This window comes from Helobdella robusta (genome assembly GCF_000326865.2).
Source record: "Helobdella robusta unplaced genomic scaffold HELROscaffold_38, whole genome shotgun sequence".
NCBI lineage: Eukaryota > Metazoa > Annelida > Clitellata > Rhynchobdellida > Glossiphoniidae > Helobdella > Helobdella robusta.
The window spans coordinates 339,525-360,747 of record NW_008704829.1 but is presented as its reverse complement, the minus strand read 5'-3'; the positions used below and the strand labels follow the sequence as shown (position 1 = coordinate 360,747).

At 34.9% G+C, this 21,223-nt stretch overlaps 2 protein-coding genes across 2 annotated transcripts; both read right to left on the bottom strand.

Annotated features, from left to right (window-relative positions):
• Window positions 1-347: 347 nt before the first annotated feature.
• Window positions 348-12,497, bottom strand: HELRODRAFT_192764 (hypothetical protein; the record flags this gene model as incomplete). The annotated part of the gene is made up of 13 exons (XM_009023844.1): window positions 348-3,033; window positions 3,502-3,585; window positions 4,208-4,356; window positions 4,752-4,833; window positions 5,076-5,375; window positions 6,275-6,588; window positions 7,709-7,851; window positions 8,932-9,045; window positions 9,436-9,551; window positions 9,978-10,093; window positions 11,166-11,283; window positions 11,597-11,635; window positions 12,384-12,497. The coding sequence occupies 13 exons, from the start codon at window positions 12,495-12,497 to the stop codon at window positions 985-987; spliced, it is 3,738 nt and encodes a 1,245-aa protein (XP_009022092.1). The 3' UTR covers window positions 348-984.
• Window positions 12,498-15,641: 3,144 nt separating this feature from the next.
• HELRODRAFT_176485 (hypothetical protein) lies at window positions 15,642-19,537 on the bottom strand (the record flags this gene model as incomplete). Its single annotated transcript, XM_009023843.1, has 6 exons — window positions 15,642-15,718; window positions 16,308-16,385; window positions 17,666-17,709; window positions 17,841-17,962; window positions 19,053-19,105; window positions 19,489-19,537. The coding sequence occupies 6 exons, from the start codon at window positions 19,535-19,537 to the stop codon at window positions 15,642-15,644; spliced, it is 423 nt and encodes a 140-aa protein (XP_009022091.1).
• Window positions 19,538-21,223: the final 1,686 nt, after the last annotated feature.

Here is a 21,223-nt window from a genome sequence, read left to right as displayed (position 1 = left end):
ATAAATTAAAAGTCATTATGTATGGTGTTTGTGTGCGCGAGTGTGTATATTATATATATATATACACAGCTATAATTAAATAAAATAATATGAATAGTTTCTGTATAATTTTGATTGGAGCACGAATACAACATCTCAACAGTTTGACCAATAACTATTAGGTTCTAACTGATCGATAAATTGAAACACTTAGAAATTAATAACAAATTGACACACATTCTTTATGCTAACCAGACAAGATGTTAATTTAAGAAAAAGGATGGCGTAGTGGTAAGGTGGCTGTCTCTTGTCTCGAGGTTGCTGGGTTCGCATGCAAACGGATTCTAGCTCATTATCCATGTATTGCTATAATGATAAATTTGGTATGAATGAAACCCTGTTTCTTGTGTGTGTGTGTGTTGTGTTTGTGTGTGTGAGGGTTGGTTGTATGTGTGCGTGTGTATGTGCGTGTGTATGTATGTGTGTGTGTTGCACATGGTCATCTAAACAGGGAGAGAGACATATGAAATGAGTAGCAGGCAGAATAAAACAAGCCAAATGATGTAAAACGTCATTTATGCACATTTAAAAATTTCCTGGAATATTTTCAATAAAATAAAATAAACGCGAATTAAAACAGACGTAACGATCCATCGAGAATTAATAAATGAATACTCGACCACGAAAATGAAGCCACAGAGTCATAAGTTAAGCACAAAAGGATGGGCAAGAATGAAATCAATAACAGCGTTCCATTACGCTACAGGCACGATCAACAGGAATTTTAACTAAAAAGAAATTCTCGTAAAAATCATCGTCGGTTTCATTTGGTAAAAGTGAACAGTGAGATATGGCGATAGAATGGCACACGCACCACTTAACGGATGCAGACAACGGATGCAGCATGATGTTACTGATGTTAAAAACGACGAAGTTGAAACATGAACGAACAAGATGATACTTTTTACAGGACTCAAAGCAAAACAACAAAGCATTCACTGGATCTCAATTCCCGCTCTTCGTCATCATCTCATTCCAGTTGATGCCACTGAAGAAGGAATGCGACATGATCCCATTCAATCCGATCCTCTCGGTCGGAGTGCACACCAGAAGTTGCTTCAATAGCGATTGAGCGTCCGGCGACAGATAACTTGGAATGATGTCCATGCTATGGCGAGTGATGCCGCACGGCTGACTCTGCTTCAGACTCTCCCCCGCCAGCATTTCAAACATGAGGGCTCCCAAACTCCACCAATCACATGCGTTGCTGTTTGAATAGTAGAAGGGATTGGAAAGTTCCGGAGCTACGAAATAGTTCTCAACGGCTGATTGGCTGAGGCGTCTTGTGACGTCACTCCACTGGCAGAAGTAGGTCAAGATGACACGACCTTCGTTGTTTAGTAGCAGATTGCCCGGGTTCAAATCCCTGCAGACGACGCCAGCCGAATGCAGCCCAGCCAGGGCAACAACGACATCTGCCAGCAACAACTTCGCGACATTTTCAGGCACCGCAACATTGTTGAGGACTTCTGAATTTGTTGAGAGTCGTTTCTTAACGCTGTCAACATTTGTTGAGAAATATTTATCGCACTTGGCGACATCGACAGAAAGTTGGGTGCAAGAAAATGATTGAGGCATGTGTGGTCTGTTCATCCTCAACTGATGATGGGGCGGTGGTGATGATGATGATGCTGCTGGTGGGGGTGGTGGCAATGATAGGGGAGAGGGCACGGCTGGACGTGGTGACGGTAGAGTCTGGACTGATGTTAATGTGAGTGCTGATGTTGTCGTCGTGACGAAAGATGATAATAAAGATAAGGACAATGAGGATGCTAAAGTTGATGATGCTGTCGCTTGTGACGATGATGTTGATGAAGACGATGATGTTGTTAAGAATGTGTTATCATCTGCAGGTTGTGAAGATGTCTCAGCTGATGTTGATTGCGTTGTCGTTGTTACATTCGTCGATGCTATTGTTGCTAAAGATGTCGTTGTTGTTGTTGATGATGCTAATGTAAACGTTGCTGCCACTGAAGTTGTTGTGGCCACTGAAGTTGTTGTGGCCACTTCCATTGGAGCTAATAAATCAGAAGAAGCAATCAAAGCGACCGAATCATTCAATTGCTGGTCAGTTTGGTCATCAGGCGACAGGTCAATCAGCAATCCTTCTTCAACTGCATTCGCAGGAGAGGTTCGGTCGGCTGATGTGCAACCTACCTGATTGGTCGGTTGCTTATCAACAACCTCGCAAACTTCCTCAACAACATCCGATTGTAACAGCAACCTGCTTGTGTCCTTGAAGGATTTGACCGACGGCGTTTGCTCGCTGCCCGAACTGTTGATACTGAACATGCTGATTGTACTCTGTTGCGAATGCTTCTGCAACAAATACTGGAAATCAAAGTTCAGTGAATCTGTGTTGCTCGCGACGGAGTCTGTTCTGCGATGCTGCTGTTGCTGCTGGTATGGCTGTGGTTGTTGGTGGACGTTGTCGTAACTCGTGGCCGAGAGGGAACGTGTTTGTTGTTGATGTTTGCTGCTGTAGAACGTACTCTCGTCAACACTGCAAACAACATCAAAGTTGTTGTTGTCGTTGTTGTTGTTGTGGACATCTGGCATGTTGAAGACATCACTGCCCACCATCACATCAATAAACTTCTTATCTTCTGCGTTGTTGTTGTTGTTGTTAATGGTGCTGTTGTTGTAATTTCTTCTTCCCTTCAAATCATCACTTTCATTAAAGAAATCATCATCATCATCATCATCTTTGCTCACCGATAGCCAACTATCCTTATTACAATTATTATTATTATTATTACAATTATTATTATTACTATTATTATTATTTTTATTATTATCCCCAAGCACATCCCTGTTCATTGTAGAGTATTCACCCAAACGCGGCCAGAGGGGTCCCCCAGAGACGAAGGACAAGAGGACAAAGTAGGCAGTCTCGTTTTCAAAATAATTCAAGACGGCGGCCATGTTGGGGATGTTGGTGGGGAGGAGGGTGGCGTGGGAAGGTGCGGGAGGCACGCCACTTTTGTGGTAGGCCTGTTTGGTGGTGGTGCGAAAATGCTTTCAACTGACAATGTTTGTTCGTGTGTGTGTGCGTGTGTGTGTGTGTTTGTGTGAATGTTGAGTGATGACGATTATCCACAAGTTACTTTGAGTTGGAGAAAAAATAGAAAAAGAGAGAAAAAGAATAAAAGAATAAAATAGAGAGAGAGAGAGAGAGAGAAAGAGAGAGAGAGAGAGAGAGAGAGAAAGAGAGAGAGAGAGGAAAAGAGAGAGAGAGAAAGAAAAAGGAAGAAAGAGAAAGAGAAGGATGTTGGAAAAAAAGCGAGGCAGAAAGAAAAAAGTTTATCTTACAGCAAGCAGAGGTGAGATGGAGAAGATAACTCCAAGTACATTCCACATGCAAGACACACACGCCCGCCCTACAGACGCGTCAGGTTCACATCAGGAAAATATCATCATCTTACACACCCACGTACGCACGCACATACACACGCGACCAACTTTAATGACATAAGTAGTAGAATCATCATCAGCTTTCTTCCTACTATCTTTCACCAGCATGACCTTCTCAACGACCCCGATGACCTTGAAGTTTTCAAGGTCATCCATGTTAGCCTGCGTTCGTGGTTCATTCATTTTTTGTGGCTAAATAAAGACATCCGTTATAAAAAAAATAACGATGATGCTATGTCGACGAGGCAGATGATGATATAACTAACTCTTGTATGATAAGGATCATGATCATGGAGACAAACAATGACGATGCGATAGCGTAATGGTTAAAAGTGCCTGACCGTAAATCGTATTGACCGGATTCGAACGCGAAGATATCCTCATCCTCATCATCATCATCATCATCATACATGATGAATGTATAAAATGGGTTACAGTTGATCAATTTAAATAGTGCATCGCCAAAAGCATCATCACCATCGTCATCAGTTAGATAAAAATGATAATTTTGAAAAACATAAAAATAATGATTGATATTTATATCATATATAAATATATATTTCAATTAACATTAGACAAAGGGTAGGCAAATTACGGCCCGCAAGGCCTTGTTTGCCAAAAAAAGGTCCTCCCCTGGTCGAAAAAATTTGCTATTTAAGCACACGTGCGGCCCTTCAAAGGTAAAATAGTTCTTAAGGCGGCCCTCACAGCAAAAAGTTTGCCCACCCCTGACAATGCAGACAATTCACCCAACCTTTAGATGAAGATAACGCGGTTCATGACGGTGGTGATGGAGTGGCAGGTGGTGATAGTTGAGGTGCAATCTACTCATCTCCTCAGATTTCTTCAAGTACTTTGATATCTTACCCTTCACGAAATCCACACACTCCATGTCCTCGTCATCTGGTCGGATAGATAGAAAGATAGATGGATAGATAGATGGATAGATGGATAGATAGATAGATAGATAGATAGATAGATAGATAGATAGATAGATAGATAGATAGATAGATGGATGGATGGATAGATCGATGGATAGATAGATAGATAGATAGATAGATGGATGGATGGATGGATGGTTAGATAGATAGACAGACAGATAGATAGATAGGTGGATAGATAGCAAGGATAGCAACAGAACCACCATAAACGTCATCGTCATCATCACCACTATCATCATCGTCATCATCATCACCATCTTCATCATCATCATTATCCACGTCGTCATCATCATTATCATCATTACCATCATCATCATCATCATCGCCGTCGTCGTCATCATCGTCATCATCACAAACCTTGCGCGCCATTAATTAGCACGGCAATGGCAGCCTTGTAGAGGGCGAATGACGCTTCGTACTCGTCATCAGCTTCCTTCATCTTAATATTTTCATAATTATATTATTATTATTATTACTATTAATATTATTACTATCATTATTATTATTATTATAATTTAGGGATGTACAGGATTGGACCGACTTTTTTGAAATCCGGTTTTAGCCGGACTTACAAGCAGCAATCCGACCGGGGCCGGATTCGTGCATCAGTTACATCCTGTTTTATTTCAGGACAGTCCACAAAAGAACTGCAAAAAAAAAAGAAAATGAAAATCCCCTGACCTTGGCATTCTTGAGAAGTTGGGCGGCCTCAACGATGTAAGGTTTGTTCTGGAGGGTGGTGACGAAATGGGCCGCCTGAACCTTCCACAATGCAGCTGCTTTCATTTGTTTGCTGTAGCTGGTGTGGCTACTGCTGTTGTTGATGTGGCTGGTGTGGCTACCGCTGGCGTTGTTGTTTCTGAAGTAGTAGGCAATGGCGGGCTTGTTGCTGCTGTTGTTTCTGTTGAGACTGTTGGTACTCATGCTAGTGCAAATTGAAGGGGTAGTTTGTTGCCGTTGTTGCTGCTGCGAGGGCCGGTCCTACGGTCGGTCGGACCATGAGAGTTGTTTCAATTTGTTTTTTAATTTCAAACGTAACAATTTGCACCATACCACACAAACATGACAGACACCACAACTAAACGAATTATAAATTAGCACAAAAAGTGTGGCGGAATAGTTAGTACAATGGTTAAAATCGCTTGGTCCAGTTGGTCCAGTATTGCAATGACCAGGTTCAAACGCAAACAGATCCCCGAAACGTGTGTGTGATATGTTAATACCCCGTGAGTATGATACCTCTGAGAATGATACTATCATATTACCATATGATACCATCATATCATCAAGTGATACCATCATATCACCATATGATACCATCATATCATCAAGTGATACCGTCATATCATCAAGTGGTACCATCATATCACCATATGATACCATCATATCATCAAGTGATACCGTCATATCACCATATGATACCATCATATCATCAAATGATACCATCATATCATCAAGTGGTACCGTCATATCACTATATAATACCATCATATCATCAAATGATACCATCATATCACCATATGATACCATCATATCATCAAATGATACCATCATATCACCATATGATACCGTCATATCATCAAGTGATACCGTCATATCATCAAGTGATACCGTCATATCACCATATGATACCATCATATCATCAAGTGATACCGTCATATCACTATATAAAACCATCATATCATCAAATGATACCATCATATCACCATATGATACCATCATATCATCAAGTGATACCGTCATATCATCAAGTGATACCGTCATATCACTATATGATACCATCATATCATCAAGTGATACCGTCATATCATCAAGTGGTACCATCATATCACCATATGATACCATCATATTATCAAACGAAATAACAACAACGTCAATACCACATCATCGTTTGATTGCTGTGTGCTGGAGCCAGCGTGGAATGAGACAGACAAGAGATCTTTGAATCTTCTGCTGCCACTCTGAAATAGCGCTCGGATTGGAGAAAATGATTTGCTGCTGCTACTGTTGTTGTTGTTGTTGCTGCTGTTGTTGTTGTTGCTGCTGTTGTTGTTGTTGCTGCTGTTGTTGTTGTTGGTGTTGTTGTTGGTGTTGTTGTTGGTTATTTGTTGTTGTAGTGGTTTGTTGAAGTTTTTGGTACTGGCGATGCTGTTTGTTTTGTTGTAAGTAGTAGGAGGAGCGCGTTTTTCTGTTTCTGAAATTTTGTAGGAAAAAAAAGACTTATCAAATTTTTTGAAAAAAATTCCTCCAAGCTTTTTATTTATAGAGTTTCGCGTCGGCTTAATTAGCATCACATACATACATATACATACATATACATACATACATACATACATACATACATACATACAATTTCTTAAGGCAATATGCAAAATGATCAGCTTCAGATCAGGCGACAGCAGGGAACTGTTTTTTGCAACCAACCACATTTCGTGCTTGTTGCAGCGGTTCCTGCGTGTCTGTGTGCTTGAAAATATCCAACTGAATGCCGACATGTGCAATTAACGACAAATCAAAGTGTTAATCCATTTGTTACTTGATGTTTGACGGTTCAGTGTCACTCATCATGTTTTGGTTTTAACATACATACATACATACATACATACATACATACATACATACATACATACATACATACATACATACATACATACATACATACATACATACATACACATACAACAGTTGTAAGCATGTCGATCTATTTATAAAGTTTTCATAAAACTTACCTATTTTTAACAGATCTGCCAACACACTGTTCTATAGATAAATCATTGTTAAAATAACTTCTGGCAAAATAAAGCTAATCAAAATACGTTTCACATTAAACTGATCAACATAAGGCAACATTTAATTAATATTAATTAATCATAATTGACATAAATTAGCATTAATTAACCGTAATTGAATACAATCAGAAGAGAATATATATAAATTGTCTCAACTTATATGGATTAAAAATTCGATACAATGGCGTAAGCAACATGCACTGAAATACTGACATGCATGTTAGTTTGCCAGGGCTAAATTTTTAAGATGCCTAAATGCCTTTGTGTCTGCTGTTGTTAAAACATCTGAAGAAATACATTGAAGAGAAAAAATTTGCTAAAAAAATACAATTTATTAATGCTAATCAATGTTAATTTATGTCAATTATTATTAATTTATATTAACAAAACATTAAGCATCAAAATTTAAAGAAATTTATAAAAAAAATGATTGGTTGAGAGAAAGGGGGTGGGGTTTGTTTGTAAGCCCCTCGCTTCCTTGCCTCTGATTGGCTCTAATATAAATATTAATCGAGACAAACTGACCGATTGGATTGATGCCGTGACACTTGGCTCTCATTTTGATGTTGCTGATGTTGTGGTATTCGTCGTCATCGTCGTCGTATTCATCTCCATAATAATTATTATCAGTGTTATTGGAATGTTGGTTGATGTTGTTGTTGTTGCTGCTGTTATTGTTGATGTTTAATGTCACCAAGTTATCAACAGAATACGACCTGTCAGTAGGACTGTATTGATTGGTTGGTTGGTTGGTTGGTTGGTTAGATGGTTGACTGGCTGGTTGGTTGGCTGATTGGTTAGTTGGTTGACTGGTTGGTTGATTGATTGGTTGACTGGCTAGTTGGTTGGCTGATTGGTTGGTTGGTTGGCTGATTGATTGGTTGTTTGATTGGTTGGCTGGTTGGTTGGTTGATTGTTTAGTTGGCTGATAGGTCGATTGATTAGATGGCTGACTGACTGATTGATTAACTTGATTAAAACAACGGTTGGTTAGTTAGATGGTTGGTTCAATTAGGAAATGAATGAATGAATGAATGAATGAATGGATGAATGAATGAATGAACAGGCAAATGTATAAATTAACAAACTATTGATTGATTGGTTGAGTGGCCAGTTGAAAAGTTAGAGTTAGGGTTAAACCCTGATCAAATTTTATTAAAAAAACATACACAAACAAACTAATAAATGAATTGATGAATGAATGATAAAATAAATAATTAATTCAATGATGGATAAATGAATGAATGAATGAATGAATGAACGAATGAATGAATGAATGAATGAATGAGTGAATGAGGGGCATAGTTGATTACAAGACACAACATTAATTTTAATGACACCAAAAAATTGACATCTTCGAAGAAAAACAAAACTTGTAATCAACTGCAGACATTTTCATAGGAGGAAAGTTAATGAAAGAGTTGATTGACACATTCGAGCCATCAACCAACGAGTCGAGTGATTGATTATCAATCATATTATTATTATTATTATTATTTGCTGTTGTTGTTGTCGTTGATGTAGTTGCTGTAGCTGCTGCTGTTGATGTCGTTGTAGTTGTAGTTGTTGCGTTTGTATTGAGAATAGGATCATAAGTCATTGATAAGAGACCATAATAATTATTATTATTTTTATTATTATTATTTTTATTATTATTATGACCATCATCATCTACATCATCATCGTCGTCATCATTATTAACGAATGAGAAATCGTCGTCATCATCATCGTAATTATTATCAGCTGACGGTGTAGAAGTGGTGGTGCTGATAGTGGAGTATTTTTGTGTCTTAGAGTTGTTTATAATTGTTCTATTGTTGTTGTTGCAGTTGTTGTTGTTGCAGTTGTTGTTGTTGCTGCTGCTGTTATGTGAATTAATGAAACGTTAATGATCAAACTGAATGACAACAAACATACAGACAGACAGACAGACAGACAGATAGACAGTCAGACAAACAAACCAACCAACCAACCAAACCAATTAACAACAACAGCAATGATAATAAAAATTGAACAAACAAACAAATACAAACAAACAAACCAATAAAAACAAACAAACAAATACTAACTTAGACCACAAAAAATTTCCCACCAACGCATTAAAACTTGATGTCATCCTAGACGTTGTTGTGATTTGTGGTTTGGTTAATGTAGTTGAAGTCGTTGCAGTTAATGTTGTTGTTGTTGCTGTTGTCAAAGATGACGTCAGTAAAGGTGTTGTTGTTGACGTCGAAGATGACGTAGCTGGTGACGTTGGTGTTGATGGTGTGAGTAACGACGATGACGTCACGGAAGTTGTGGCTGGTTGTAGCGGCGGCGGCAAATCGCCATCGGAGTGAGGCGATTCTGCCGTTAATGCTACTGCATCCTGAATAACCCACAAAAAAAACAATCAATCAATCACTTATTAATTCAATCAACCAATCAATTAACCATTCAATCATTCATTCAATCAATCAAACATTCAATCAATCCATTCATTGAATCGTCAATCATTCCATTCATTCAATCTATCAGTCATCCATCCATTCAATCTATCCATTTAATCAACCCATTCATTCAATCAATCAGTCGCTCTTTCATTCAATCAATCAATCAATCCATCCATCCAATCAATCATTCAATCAATCCAATCATTCAGTCAATCAGTCATCCATTCATTCAATCAATCCATTCATACAATCAATCAGTCATCCATTCATTCAATCAAACAACCATACAAATAAACCATCAAACAATCCAAAAATACTCAAATAACAAAAAAAAAGAAAAAAAAAAAACAAGACACGCTAACTCTGAAAAACTGCTGAAATGGCTTGCTGTTAACGAGGTAGTGCCTCTGGCCGATGAAGTTGAGAAGGTCCTGCGAACTCTGCATTCGGTCTTTTATCACGCACTCGTCAAACCTCGCTAGGATAAATGGTCATAATTATTACATTACATGCTATACCACATCATCCTTACATTACATTAAATTACATTATGTACTATATCACATCATCATTACATTACATTACGTACTATATCACATCATCATTACATTACATTAAATTACATTACGTGCTGTATCACATCATCATTACATCACATTAAATTACATTACGTGCTATATCACATCATCATTACATCACATTACATCACATTACGTACTATATCACATCATCATTACATCACATTACATTACGTAATATATCACATCATCCTTACATTACGTATCACATCATCATTACATTACATATCATATCACCATTCTATTACATTACATACTATATCGCATTATCATTACATTACACGCTATATCACATAACATTATATCACATTACTATATCACATCACCACTGCATTACATATTACATTACGCATTACATATTACATTACCATTACATATTACATTACACACCCCATCATATCACAATGAAGTCGTAATCCAGTACATCAGCACTACAGCACATTCCTATTCCATCGCATCACTACTACGGACATCAAAATAAAAGGTTGCCATCTTCACTAACAGGATGCATTCCATCACATTACATCAGTACAACCTCACATCCATATTGCAGCACATCACGTCCCCACTACATCACATCCCTATTTTATGACATCTCCATTACATCACATTCCTATTTTATGACATCTCCATTCCATCACATCCCTATTTTATGACATCTCTATTACATCACATCACTATGACATTTCTATTACATCACATCCCTGTTTTATGACATCTCCATCACATCCCTATTTTATGACATCTCCATTACATCACATCCCTGTTTTATGACACCTCCATCACATCCCTATTTTATGACATCTCCATTACATCACATCCCTGTTTTATGACATCTCCATCACATCTCTATTTTATGACATCTCCATTACATCACATCCCCATTTTATGACATCTCCATTACATCACATCCCTATTTTATGACATCTCCACTGCACCCCATCAAACCAAATGGCGGCCATCTTCACTAACCAAAAGCATTAGGTTTAGGAAAATCAGGAAACTCCTCCCTCCTATGAAGCAGCTTGTGGAGTGTTGACATACTGAGGTAGAGTTTGTAAAATTCATTGTACCTCTTCCAAGTTATCGACTGATTGTGGTGATAATATTTGAAAAAAAAGTTATATAATTCAAATGAATGAATGTGATGGATGAATGAATGAATGGATGAATGAATGGAAGAATGAATAGATAAATCATAAATGAATGAATGAATTAAATTAATCCCCATGAAAAAACTAACTAAGTTGAATAAATAAATTAATTAATATAATAGACAAATGAGTGAACAAAAGATTGAACAAATGAATGAAAAATGAATTAATTAACGAATGAATCAATGATTGAATAAATGAATAAAATAAATAAATAAATAATTAAAAATTTTAATTTTATAGACCAACTTCTTTTTGAGCTTCATCAAATGCATTGACATCCAAGATCTGTAATTTAAAATATGAAAAAGAAATGGATAACCAAATATAAATTAAAATTAAATAATAAAAGAAATATATTTTTAAAACTAAATAAACCACATAAATTTCTTATTATTTATTCATTTATTTGTTTTCATTCAATTCATTTAATTAATAAATTAAATTACTTTTGATTCATTAATTTATTTTCATTCAATGAATTCATTTAATTTTTTGTGTTTTATTCATTCATTTTAAATTATCTACTTAAATGTTTTATTTATTTTAATTATTTTAATTTAGCAGGCTGGGCTAGGTACGACAGATCTCTACTACTACTATATATAAAATGAATGAATGAATTACTGAATGAACATAGACAAACGAATGAACATAGACAAATTTGCAAACAAGTGCATGCTGTGGTAAACAAATTTTTTACATTCTTAAAGTTGCTGTAACTATTAATATGTCAGTTTTTGGTGTATATATAAAAATTTGGGCTCATTAGGTTGCTAATGGGTTGCAGATTATGAAAATAAAGTTAAAAAAAATTTTCATGCATTTTTTTCCTCATGCAACTACATACATATTTATTATTTACATATGTGTTATATGATGATATGGTGCTATCTTTTTTTTTCTACTCTACTCTACACTCTACCTATGCCCCTACAGGCAACCAAAAATCACAATAAATCGATCGAATAATAAATTGAAGGTTAAAAATTCAGCAAAATTAAAAGAGGAAAAAGAAGAGTAAAAATTAGAAAACCTTCTCGACGACTTTGTAGACTGTGTGGCCGCGTGGGTGCAGCGAGGGGTCGGTCACACTGTAGCATCGGATCTTCTGCTGCTCGCCACATTTTTTCGCTGATTTTGAACTCATTTTTTAAACTTTCAAATAAGCGATTTATTATTAATTTTAATTGAAAATAGTGACAAATTTTTCTGAAAACTGCGTCACTAATTCAAACTATACACGCCCATTGATTAATACTTTCTGTTGATTTTTGTGTTTATCTTTGAGCTTAGTTCACTTTTGACTGAATAAGAAATGAAGATGGGCTGGTGAATTTTCAATATTTTAATTTTCCAACAATCCAAGACCATCCACATTGTATATATCAAGGGGAGGCCTATTTACCAACATACAACACCTTCTTCAATTAATCAATCAATCAATTAGCTTATAAAGCGCTATTTCCGCGATGTTCAACAGCGCTCCTCAATGAATTTTGAAAACAGATGGGTCTTGAGATCCGCTCTGAACTTCGCAAGTGATGGAGAAGTAGTCAGAGAAGTAGGTATAGAGTTCCAGAGAAAAGGACCAGAAAAAGCAAAAACAGATTTGGCAAAAGAGTGTTTAACACGAGTTAAGAAAAAGCGAGAAGAAGAAGACGATCGTAAACCGGGGCGTTTAGGTTCAATTAATATATCTGATAAATACTTAGGAAATAATTTAGATTGAGACTTATACATGAACGTGCAAATTTTAAAAATTATTCTATATTTTATAGGTAGCCAGTGCAAGAGTTATGGGTTGAAGCAGGGATATGCAAAGAACCTCAATTTTTTCAACTTTTAATTATTTTCAGTAATGTCTCCCCTTGCTCCAAACCACATAACTAGAATAATAGGACTAATCGATCAATTCGATCTATCGGTCGGGCTATTTGTCGTGCTTGGATTGTTGGCTTACGAAATTGCATGGATTTTAACGAGCAAGCTAAATGAAATATTTACTTGATTTAATATGCTTAAAACATTGTAGTAATTCTATTTAATTTTAATAATGATTGATAGAATTATGTATTATTAAATTATTTTTGTTAATTTGAATATAAAAATTGCTTTTGGTCCGGTGAAATCCGGTGGCTTACTGAAGCCGAAGGTTGGCTTAGTAGGATTGAACTATAGTCACCCTTTTTTTTACACTATTCGATCATGTTAAAAATTGGTTTGCTTATGAAATAAACGGCCTAAATAAATCAAAATTGTTATTTGAACAACTATCTTCATTATATTCAATGAATATTTTACATTCTGCTAGTGCTCATAAGAAACTGGCTGCTGAAATCATACGTTGGCTTACAGCAGTGGCTTACAGGGTTTCATACAACTCTTACGATAGCACTTTTTTGTACATATAATGCTTTAAATAAATCAATATATTCATATCACAACTATTTTTGTCAGTATAAATATAGAAATTGCTTTTGTCAGGTGAAAAACAGTGGCTTACTGAAGCCGTAGGTTGGCTTAATCGGATTTTATCTCATATATACAATACTATGAGATAAATCAATCAAACAATCAGTCAGTCGGTCGGTCGGTCAGTCAGTCAGCCAGCCAGCCAGCCAGCCAGCCAGCCAGCCAGCCAGCCAGCCAGCCAGTCAGTCAGTCTGTCTGTCAGTCAATCAACCAACCGATCAATCAACCGATCAATCAATCAACTAAATTGAATGAACCAAATAAACAAAAATAAAAAATTTGCAGGTCCTGTTCAAACTCGAACAAACAGTTAACCGTACAGATCTACAAACAATTTCGAGATTTTAGTAAAGAAAGAAAAACACAGTAGTTGCTTTTATTTGAATTCATTCAAAAATGAAAAGTGACGGTTAATTAAAATTTTAAAATGTCATTTTTTTAAATTCGTATTTTAAATAAACAAATATAACAAAATATCGACCGATAAAAATAATTATTATCCATTATTATTATTATTATCATACACACTCCTTAGAAGTTCTCGAAGGATAATAAACCACGTAACATGAACATTTAGTAAGAACAGTTCACAACATATCATAATGACTAAATCAACATACTAAACAGAAATAATTTATACATGCATATATACAAAGTAAATCAAGAAATATCCAAAAATTACATAACCAATTTTTAAAAAAACTAGAAACCAGTCAACATTTAATGAATAAATAAATAGACATTATTAAAAAGATTGTTCAAAAAGGTACAATTTAAGGCGACGACGAGAATGAAATGTAGTTTGTCTTGTTGGTGTGGTGTCGTGAAGCGAAAACAAACACATCACACAAAACTAGTAAGAAGTCGCAAGAATAATAGTCGGTCACCTACCTATAATAAAATTACTTTCAGGGCCCTAGCTTACTTATAAACATTGACTCAACTCACTTACCTACAAATTTGTATTTCTCGTTTTAGATGTTTCAAGTATTTTATTTAACATATTTTAGCGTTTTTATTTTACTTGAAGCTTTTTAACTAATGTTAAGCCCTAGCCTACCTACAATTGTTTAACTCATCTCAGTCCCTAACTTACCTATGAATTAAATTAAAGCCCGGTTCACGGTAAAGTTGAAGAGAAACATAGCAACAACGACACCGAATGAATGGATGTTGTGTATGTATGTGTTGTATTGATGTGTGTGTATGTAAATGTGTGGGCGCGCACTCTCCAGAAACTTCACTCACTACCGACGAACCTCCATTGCACCGACCATCATCTGACACGCATCGATGGAATGAATTTGACCGGATACTGAAAAATAAATTGAAAAAAAAATTCACTAAAATAAAAAACAAGCAATTGGAAAAAATAGGCAACTTATCTTTTTGAGATAACACTTAATCTTTGTTCAAATTCGAGTACTTTCAAAGGTACAATGAGACAAAAACAAATTTACCTTTAACATTATCTTCGATTTGTCATCGGAACGATCATCATGAGACCACCATCTGAAACGGGCTGACGCCCACCACAGCCCACCTCTCATAATTCTGTAGACAAGTTTTTATTAATTAGCGAAGTAGTAAATCAAGAAACAAAGGAACGAACGAATAATTGATTAACTGAATGATTGAACGATTGGTTGAATGAATAAATTAACTAATTAATTAATCAACCAATGATTTAATGAATGAATAGAATGAATCAATGAATAAAGTAACTGAGGAATAACTTGAAAGATAGTGATAAAATGAATGAATGAATGAGAAAAATAAAAAAAGAAACTAAATCATACTTCAAAAACCGTCGTTGTTGCTATCTTCGAATTGTCATCGGAACGATCATCATGAGACCTCCATCTGAAACGTGCTGATGCCCACCACAGCCCACCTCTGATCATTCTGTAGACATTTTTTTAATAGCGTATTAGTAAATCAAGAAACAAAGGAACGATCGAATAAATGATTAACTGAATGATTGAATAATTGGTTGAATGAATGAATGAATGAATTAATAAATCAATGATTCAATTAATGAATAGAATGAATTAGCGAATCAATTAATAGAAGAATAATTTAAAAGGTTGAGTGATAAAATGAACGAATGAGAAAAATAAAAAACGAAACTAAACCTTACTTCAAAAATCGTCGTTACTGTACTTTCCATTGCACCGACCACCACCATCTGGTCGGCACACAACATACCATCCGAACTTCAGAGTGTCAGTCGAACAGCCAACGAGCTGATTCTTCCTACACCACCATCATCATATGTAAATCATCATGAGACCACCATCCAAAACGTGCTGACTCCCACCACTGCCCACCTCTCATCATTCTGTAAACAAAATTTTATTATTTGCGTAGTAGTAAATGAATGTTAGAATCTTAGAAGCAAAAAAAATTAAATTATAAAATGAAAATAATGTCAAATAAATAAAATTTTAAAATAATAAAGTAAGTAAAATGTAAAAAAACTTACCGTTGTCCATTCGACAAAGGCAGAATGTTGAGTGCGGTCCGGTTCCTACGTTGTCCTCCAAAACTGGTGCCAGTCCTCCTCGAGGTTGTTGTTGAAACACAGCCCGTGTTGATGGAGAAAGATAGAAAAAGAATAGATTCTCATCAGAAAGGTTAGCGGTGCCTGCATCTCAAATTGTTTAATAAAAATAATCCTATCTACCTATTCAATTACCTTAACTAATCTATATTAAATTGTTAATGGTACGATAGTCGAAAGTCCCCCTTCATTCTTCCTCCTTGCACAGAGGTTCACCGACAGCCAGGGCACCGGATAGAAAACCATTGCCGTGCGGATAGTAGACTATTGCCGTGCGGATAGTAAACCATTTGCCGTCCGGAAGCCGTGCGGGTAGTAGACTATGGCCGTGCCGCATGGTAAATCATTACCGTGCAGATAGTAAACCATTGCCGTCCGGATAGTAAACCATTGCCGGTTCACCACTGGCCACCAAGGCTTACCTCTGACACCAGACTTCGAAATTCAGAGTCTATCGGCTATCGTACCCTCAACTTACCTATTCATTACAATTAAGCCCTAGCTTACCTAAAATTACAAAAAAACTCAAGAGCCCAATTCATTTGCCAATCGGCACCCACCCCACCACCTACGTAATGCCTTGGGCTCCAACTTAGTAATAATATAAAACTTAAACCCTAAATCTATTAATGAGTGTGTGTTACAACGTAGCCTTAACTTACCTATTCATTACATTATGGCCCTAGCTTACCTAAAATTACAAAACTCAAGAGCCCAATTCATTGGCCTTTCGGCACCCACCCCACCACCTACGTAATGCCTTGGGCTCCAACCTAATAATAATAATGTAAAACTTAATAACTAACTTACCTTTCGATACACTTACAGCGTTTATTTAATTTAAATTACAAGATTGTTCCTAGAATTAAATTATTGCTTTTAACTACCTATGAAATTAAATTACTCTCAACCTTAGTAATAATAAATTAGAATGTGTAAGGAAAATAAAATAACGCTCAAATACTAATATGTGTTTATGTATGTGTTTGTGTGTGTGTGTGTATAATAGGCTGATGCGTGTAATGTGGGTGCGAGAAAAAATAGAAGAGATAAACTTACGCTGCCTACCAATTCAACTACATTAGTGTTGGATGCTTCCTATCTATCCTACCTACAATTAAAATTATGCCTATCTGACCTACCTATATAGCTACTTAATGTAATTGTGTGTATGTGCGTGTGAGCATTCTTACTTAATGTTAAATTACAGAAAAAAACAGGAAAAAAGAATAAAACGTATCCCAGCCAGGCGTATCTTCTTTGCCACTGAATGAACGAACGTAGCCTGACATCTTCCACGATGAATTCCTTTGGAAGCTTCAACCTGAATAAAATGGAAAAATCTTATTTATTTGACTATTTTAAATGAAAATAGAAAAACGAGCCGCGGTGAAACCCGCCGGAAAAGCTAGCCAACTGGCAAAAAAAGAACCGCAAAGAAACCGTAAAACGTACCCTAGCAGGGCTTGCATTCTTTGCCACCGAATGAACGAACGTAGCGTGACATCACAACCATTCTGATCGTCCACGATGAACTCCTCTGGAAGCTTCAACCTGGATAAATGAACCTGAAAAACCTAAATGAATGGAAAAATCTTATTTATTCAATTTAAATGAAAATAACCGCAAAGAAACCGACCGGTCGGCAAAGAAAAGAGAAAAGAAGAGCAAAGAAAGGTATTTATATAGGATTTATGCTCTATATAACTCTATATAACTCTATATAACTCTATATAACTCTATATAACTCTATATAACTCTATATAACTCTATATAACTCTATATAACTCTATATAACTCTATATAACTCTATATAACTCTATATAACTCTATATAACTCTATATAACTCTATATAACTCTATATAACTCTATATAACTCTATATAACTCTATATAACTCTATATAACTCTATATAACTCTATATAACTCTATATAACTCTATATAACTCTATATAACTCTATATAACTCTATATAACTCTATATAACTCTATATAACTCTATATAACTCTATATAACCATGCATACTACTACATTCAATCAATAAAAATCCCACTAAAACCAGGAACCACCGCGTACCTGTAGAGTGTATCGTGTGAAACAAAACAAAAAAAACACAAAACAAAAAACACACCACCAATTAGAGTAAAAGAATAGAAGTCCTTAACCTACCTATGTAACTAAATTACCTTATGCCCTAGCCTACCTATATAATAAATTAATTTTTAATCTCACCTACCTATGTTTCATTAACTTAACTCAAGACTCATGAAGAAAAAGAAAAAGGAGTAAAACAGAACATAAAATACTACCACACAAACAAACATGATGTATGTATGTATGTATGAGCAACCGCTAAAGAACCCACCCAAAATTAAAAAAGTACAAAATACAAACATACAAACCACAGACAGACATATATAGCCCGCGCAACTATATATAACTCTATATAATAAAATAAATAAAAAATAAATAAAATAAATGAGATCAGGCAGACCGCTTCAAGCCTTAAGCGAGGCAGAATGCCTGATCTGATTTTCATGCTTTTTCAGCTCCTATTTATACTCGCTCCAACCATACATCCTCATCATTTTAATCATTCACATCAGTAAAAAACCTATTTAATGAATGTACTACACTATTGAACAGTCTTATCTACAATGCTAACAGTACTAAATTGACCTTCGCCTTCGAAACTTTCTGATTGGCTGGCTGAATCTGCTGTATTCATGAATATAAATGGATATATTATATATTGGCTGGCTGAATCTGCTGTCTATATATATATATATATATATATATATATATATATATATATGTACATATATATATATATATATTTATTTATCTAAATATATATATATATTTATTTATTTATATTATATAAATTCATTATAAAAACAACAGTAATCTGTGCTACAAATTTTTGGAGGAAATTCAAAATAGTTTTGAGACCACACCTTGCCTAACATCAATTGTATAATTTAAATCTTTATATACGGCTTGACTCTCAAGCTGAGCCTAGCCGATAAAATTCCAAGCCGAGCCAATCCAATATGAGTTCAAATTTTTCGGGGAGAATTCAAAATAGTTAGAGACCACACCTTGCTTAACATCCGATTCCAAGCCAAGCCAAGCCGAGCCAATATGCATAGATTTATAAGCGCTTTTATGTTAAAATTTTACTCGCTATATTTATATATTTTATAAATTCATTATAAAAACAACAGTAATTATTGCTATATATGTACGCACGCAGTTCAAATTTTTCGGGGAGAATTCAAAATAGTTTAAGACCACACCTTGCTTAACACCGATTCCAATCCGAGCCAAGCCAAGCTGAGCCAATATGCATAGATTTATAAGCGCTTTTATATTAAAATTTTGCTCGCTTTTTAAACGAATATCCCAATATAACAAATTCTCCATACTATTTTAACTTTCTTTGATGCTTTTTAATCAGTCAGGTCACAAAAATCATTATCGATATCGCAATGAAATCAATTTGAAATTTTTTTTTAATTATTGATAAAATTTTTAAATTGTTGATAAAAATAACTAGTATATATAGTGTAGTAAAACGTTTAAAATTTTCTAAGAGAATTCAAAATAATTTGAGACTACACCATAACACAATTGTACAATTTGAATTTGTAAATACAACATTATAAATGTATTATAACTACGTGTATATATCTATCTATTTCTTTATTTAGTTCTGCCTGTGTATGATATTTTGTCAAATTTATTTGATAGGAATTGAATATAACCTTCATACCGGCTGATTAACTACCATGCAGTAGAATAACTACTGTTGACACCATTTCCTCCAACGATTTCGCAACGAATTGCCCATACCATATAATTAGAATAAACTCTTTCAATCAATGTTTAAATTTTTATATTGTCATTTATTCTTCCGTTTTTGTTTCCGTACTAATTTTCGTGTCAGATACAACAACTTAGTTTTTAAGTAAATTTTCATTTTCGTAGCTATACACAAACATGCCTACCTGTTGCATTAAAAATTGCATTAATAATAAATAGAAACGAGAAAATTTCTGATGCATCTTTTCACAGGTTTATTTTCAAATTAACTTCACACTAAAATAAATGTAACAATATCCCTATACTCATTGAATAGAACTATTTTGTTTTACAATTACATATATTTTATTTTATGGACTATTATAATTTATAATGCTATCATGGATTACCATTTTATTATTAAAAGCAATACTTAAGAAATGCACAAGTTTCTGTAACAGTTTATAAAATTTCAGATTTCCTCAAAATGTAAAAATGCAAAACGATTGGATTAAGTGCATCAGACAGGAAATAAATGATTTCAAATAGCTTCCATCAAAAAATGCAAGAATATGCAGTGACCATTTCTGTAATAAAGATTATAAGGGTTATGATGGAGAAAGGAAGGTAATGCTGAAGAAAGCATTCCCATGTTTTCAAGTTTGTTATATTTATAATGTCATCAGTTACACAAGGAAGCAATTCACATCATCATTGTACATTGCAACATTCTTATCTATACAAAAAATATAAAATGCATTCAACAATATTCCATGTATTTTATTAAAACTTAAAAAGAGCATAATGACATTGTGAATAATAAACCCTGCTTAGGACTGGGATCATCATCATCATACCAATCACCATTACAAGTAGTCAATTTTATATTAATGCTTAACAAGTTAACTAAATTGGCATAATCAAGTTTTTATATGAAATACACATTAAGTATTTAATGTAACAAATAAATTAACAGAAAAATTTCTGGAAAAGTTTAAAAAAATTAGAACATATGACTCTGATCAAAAATTA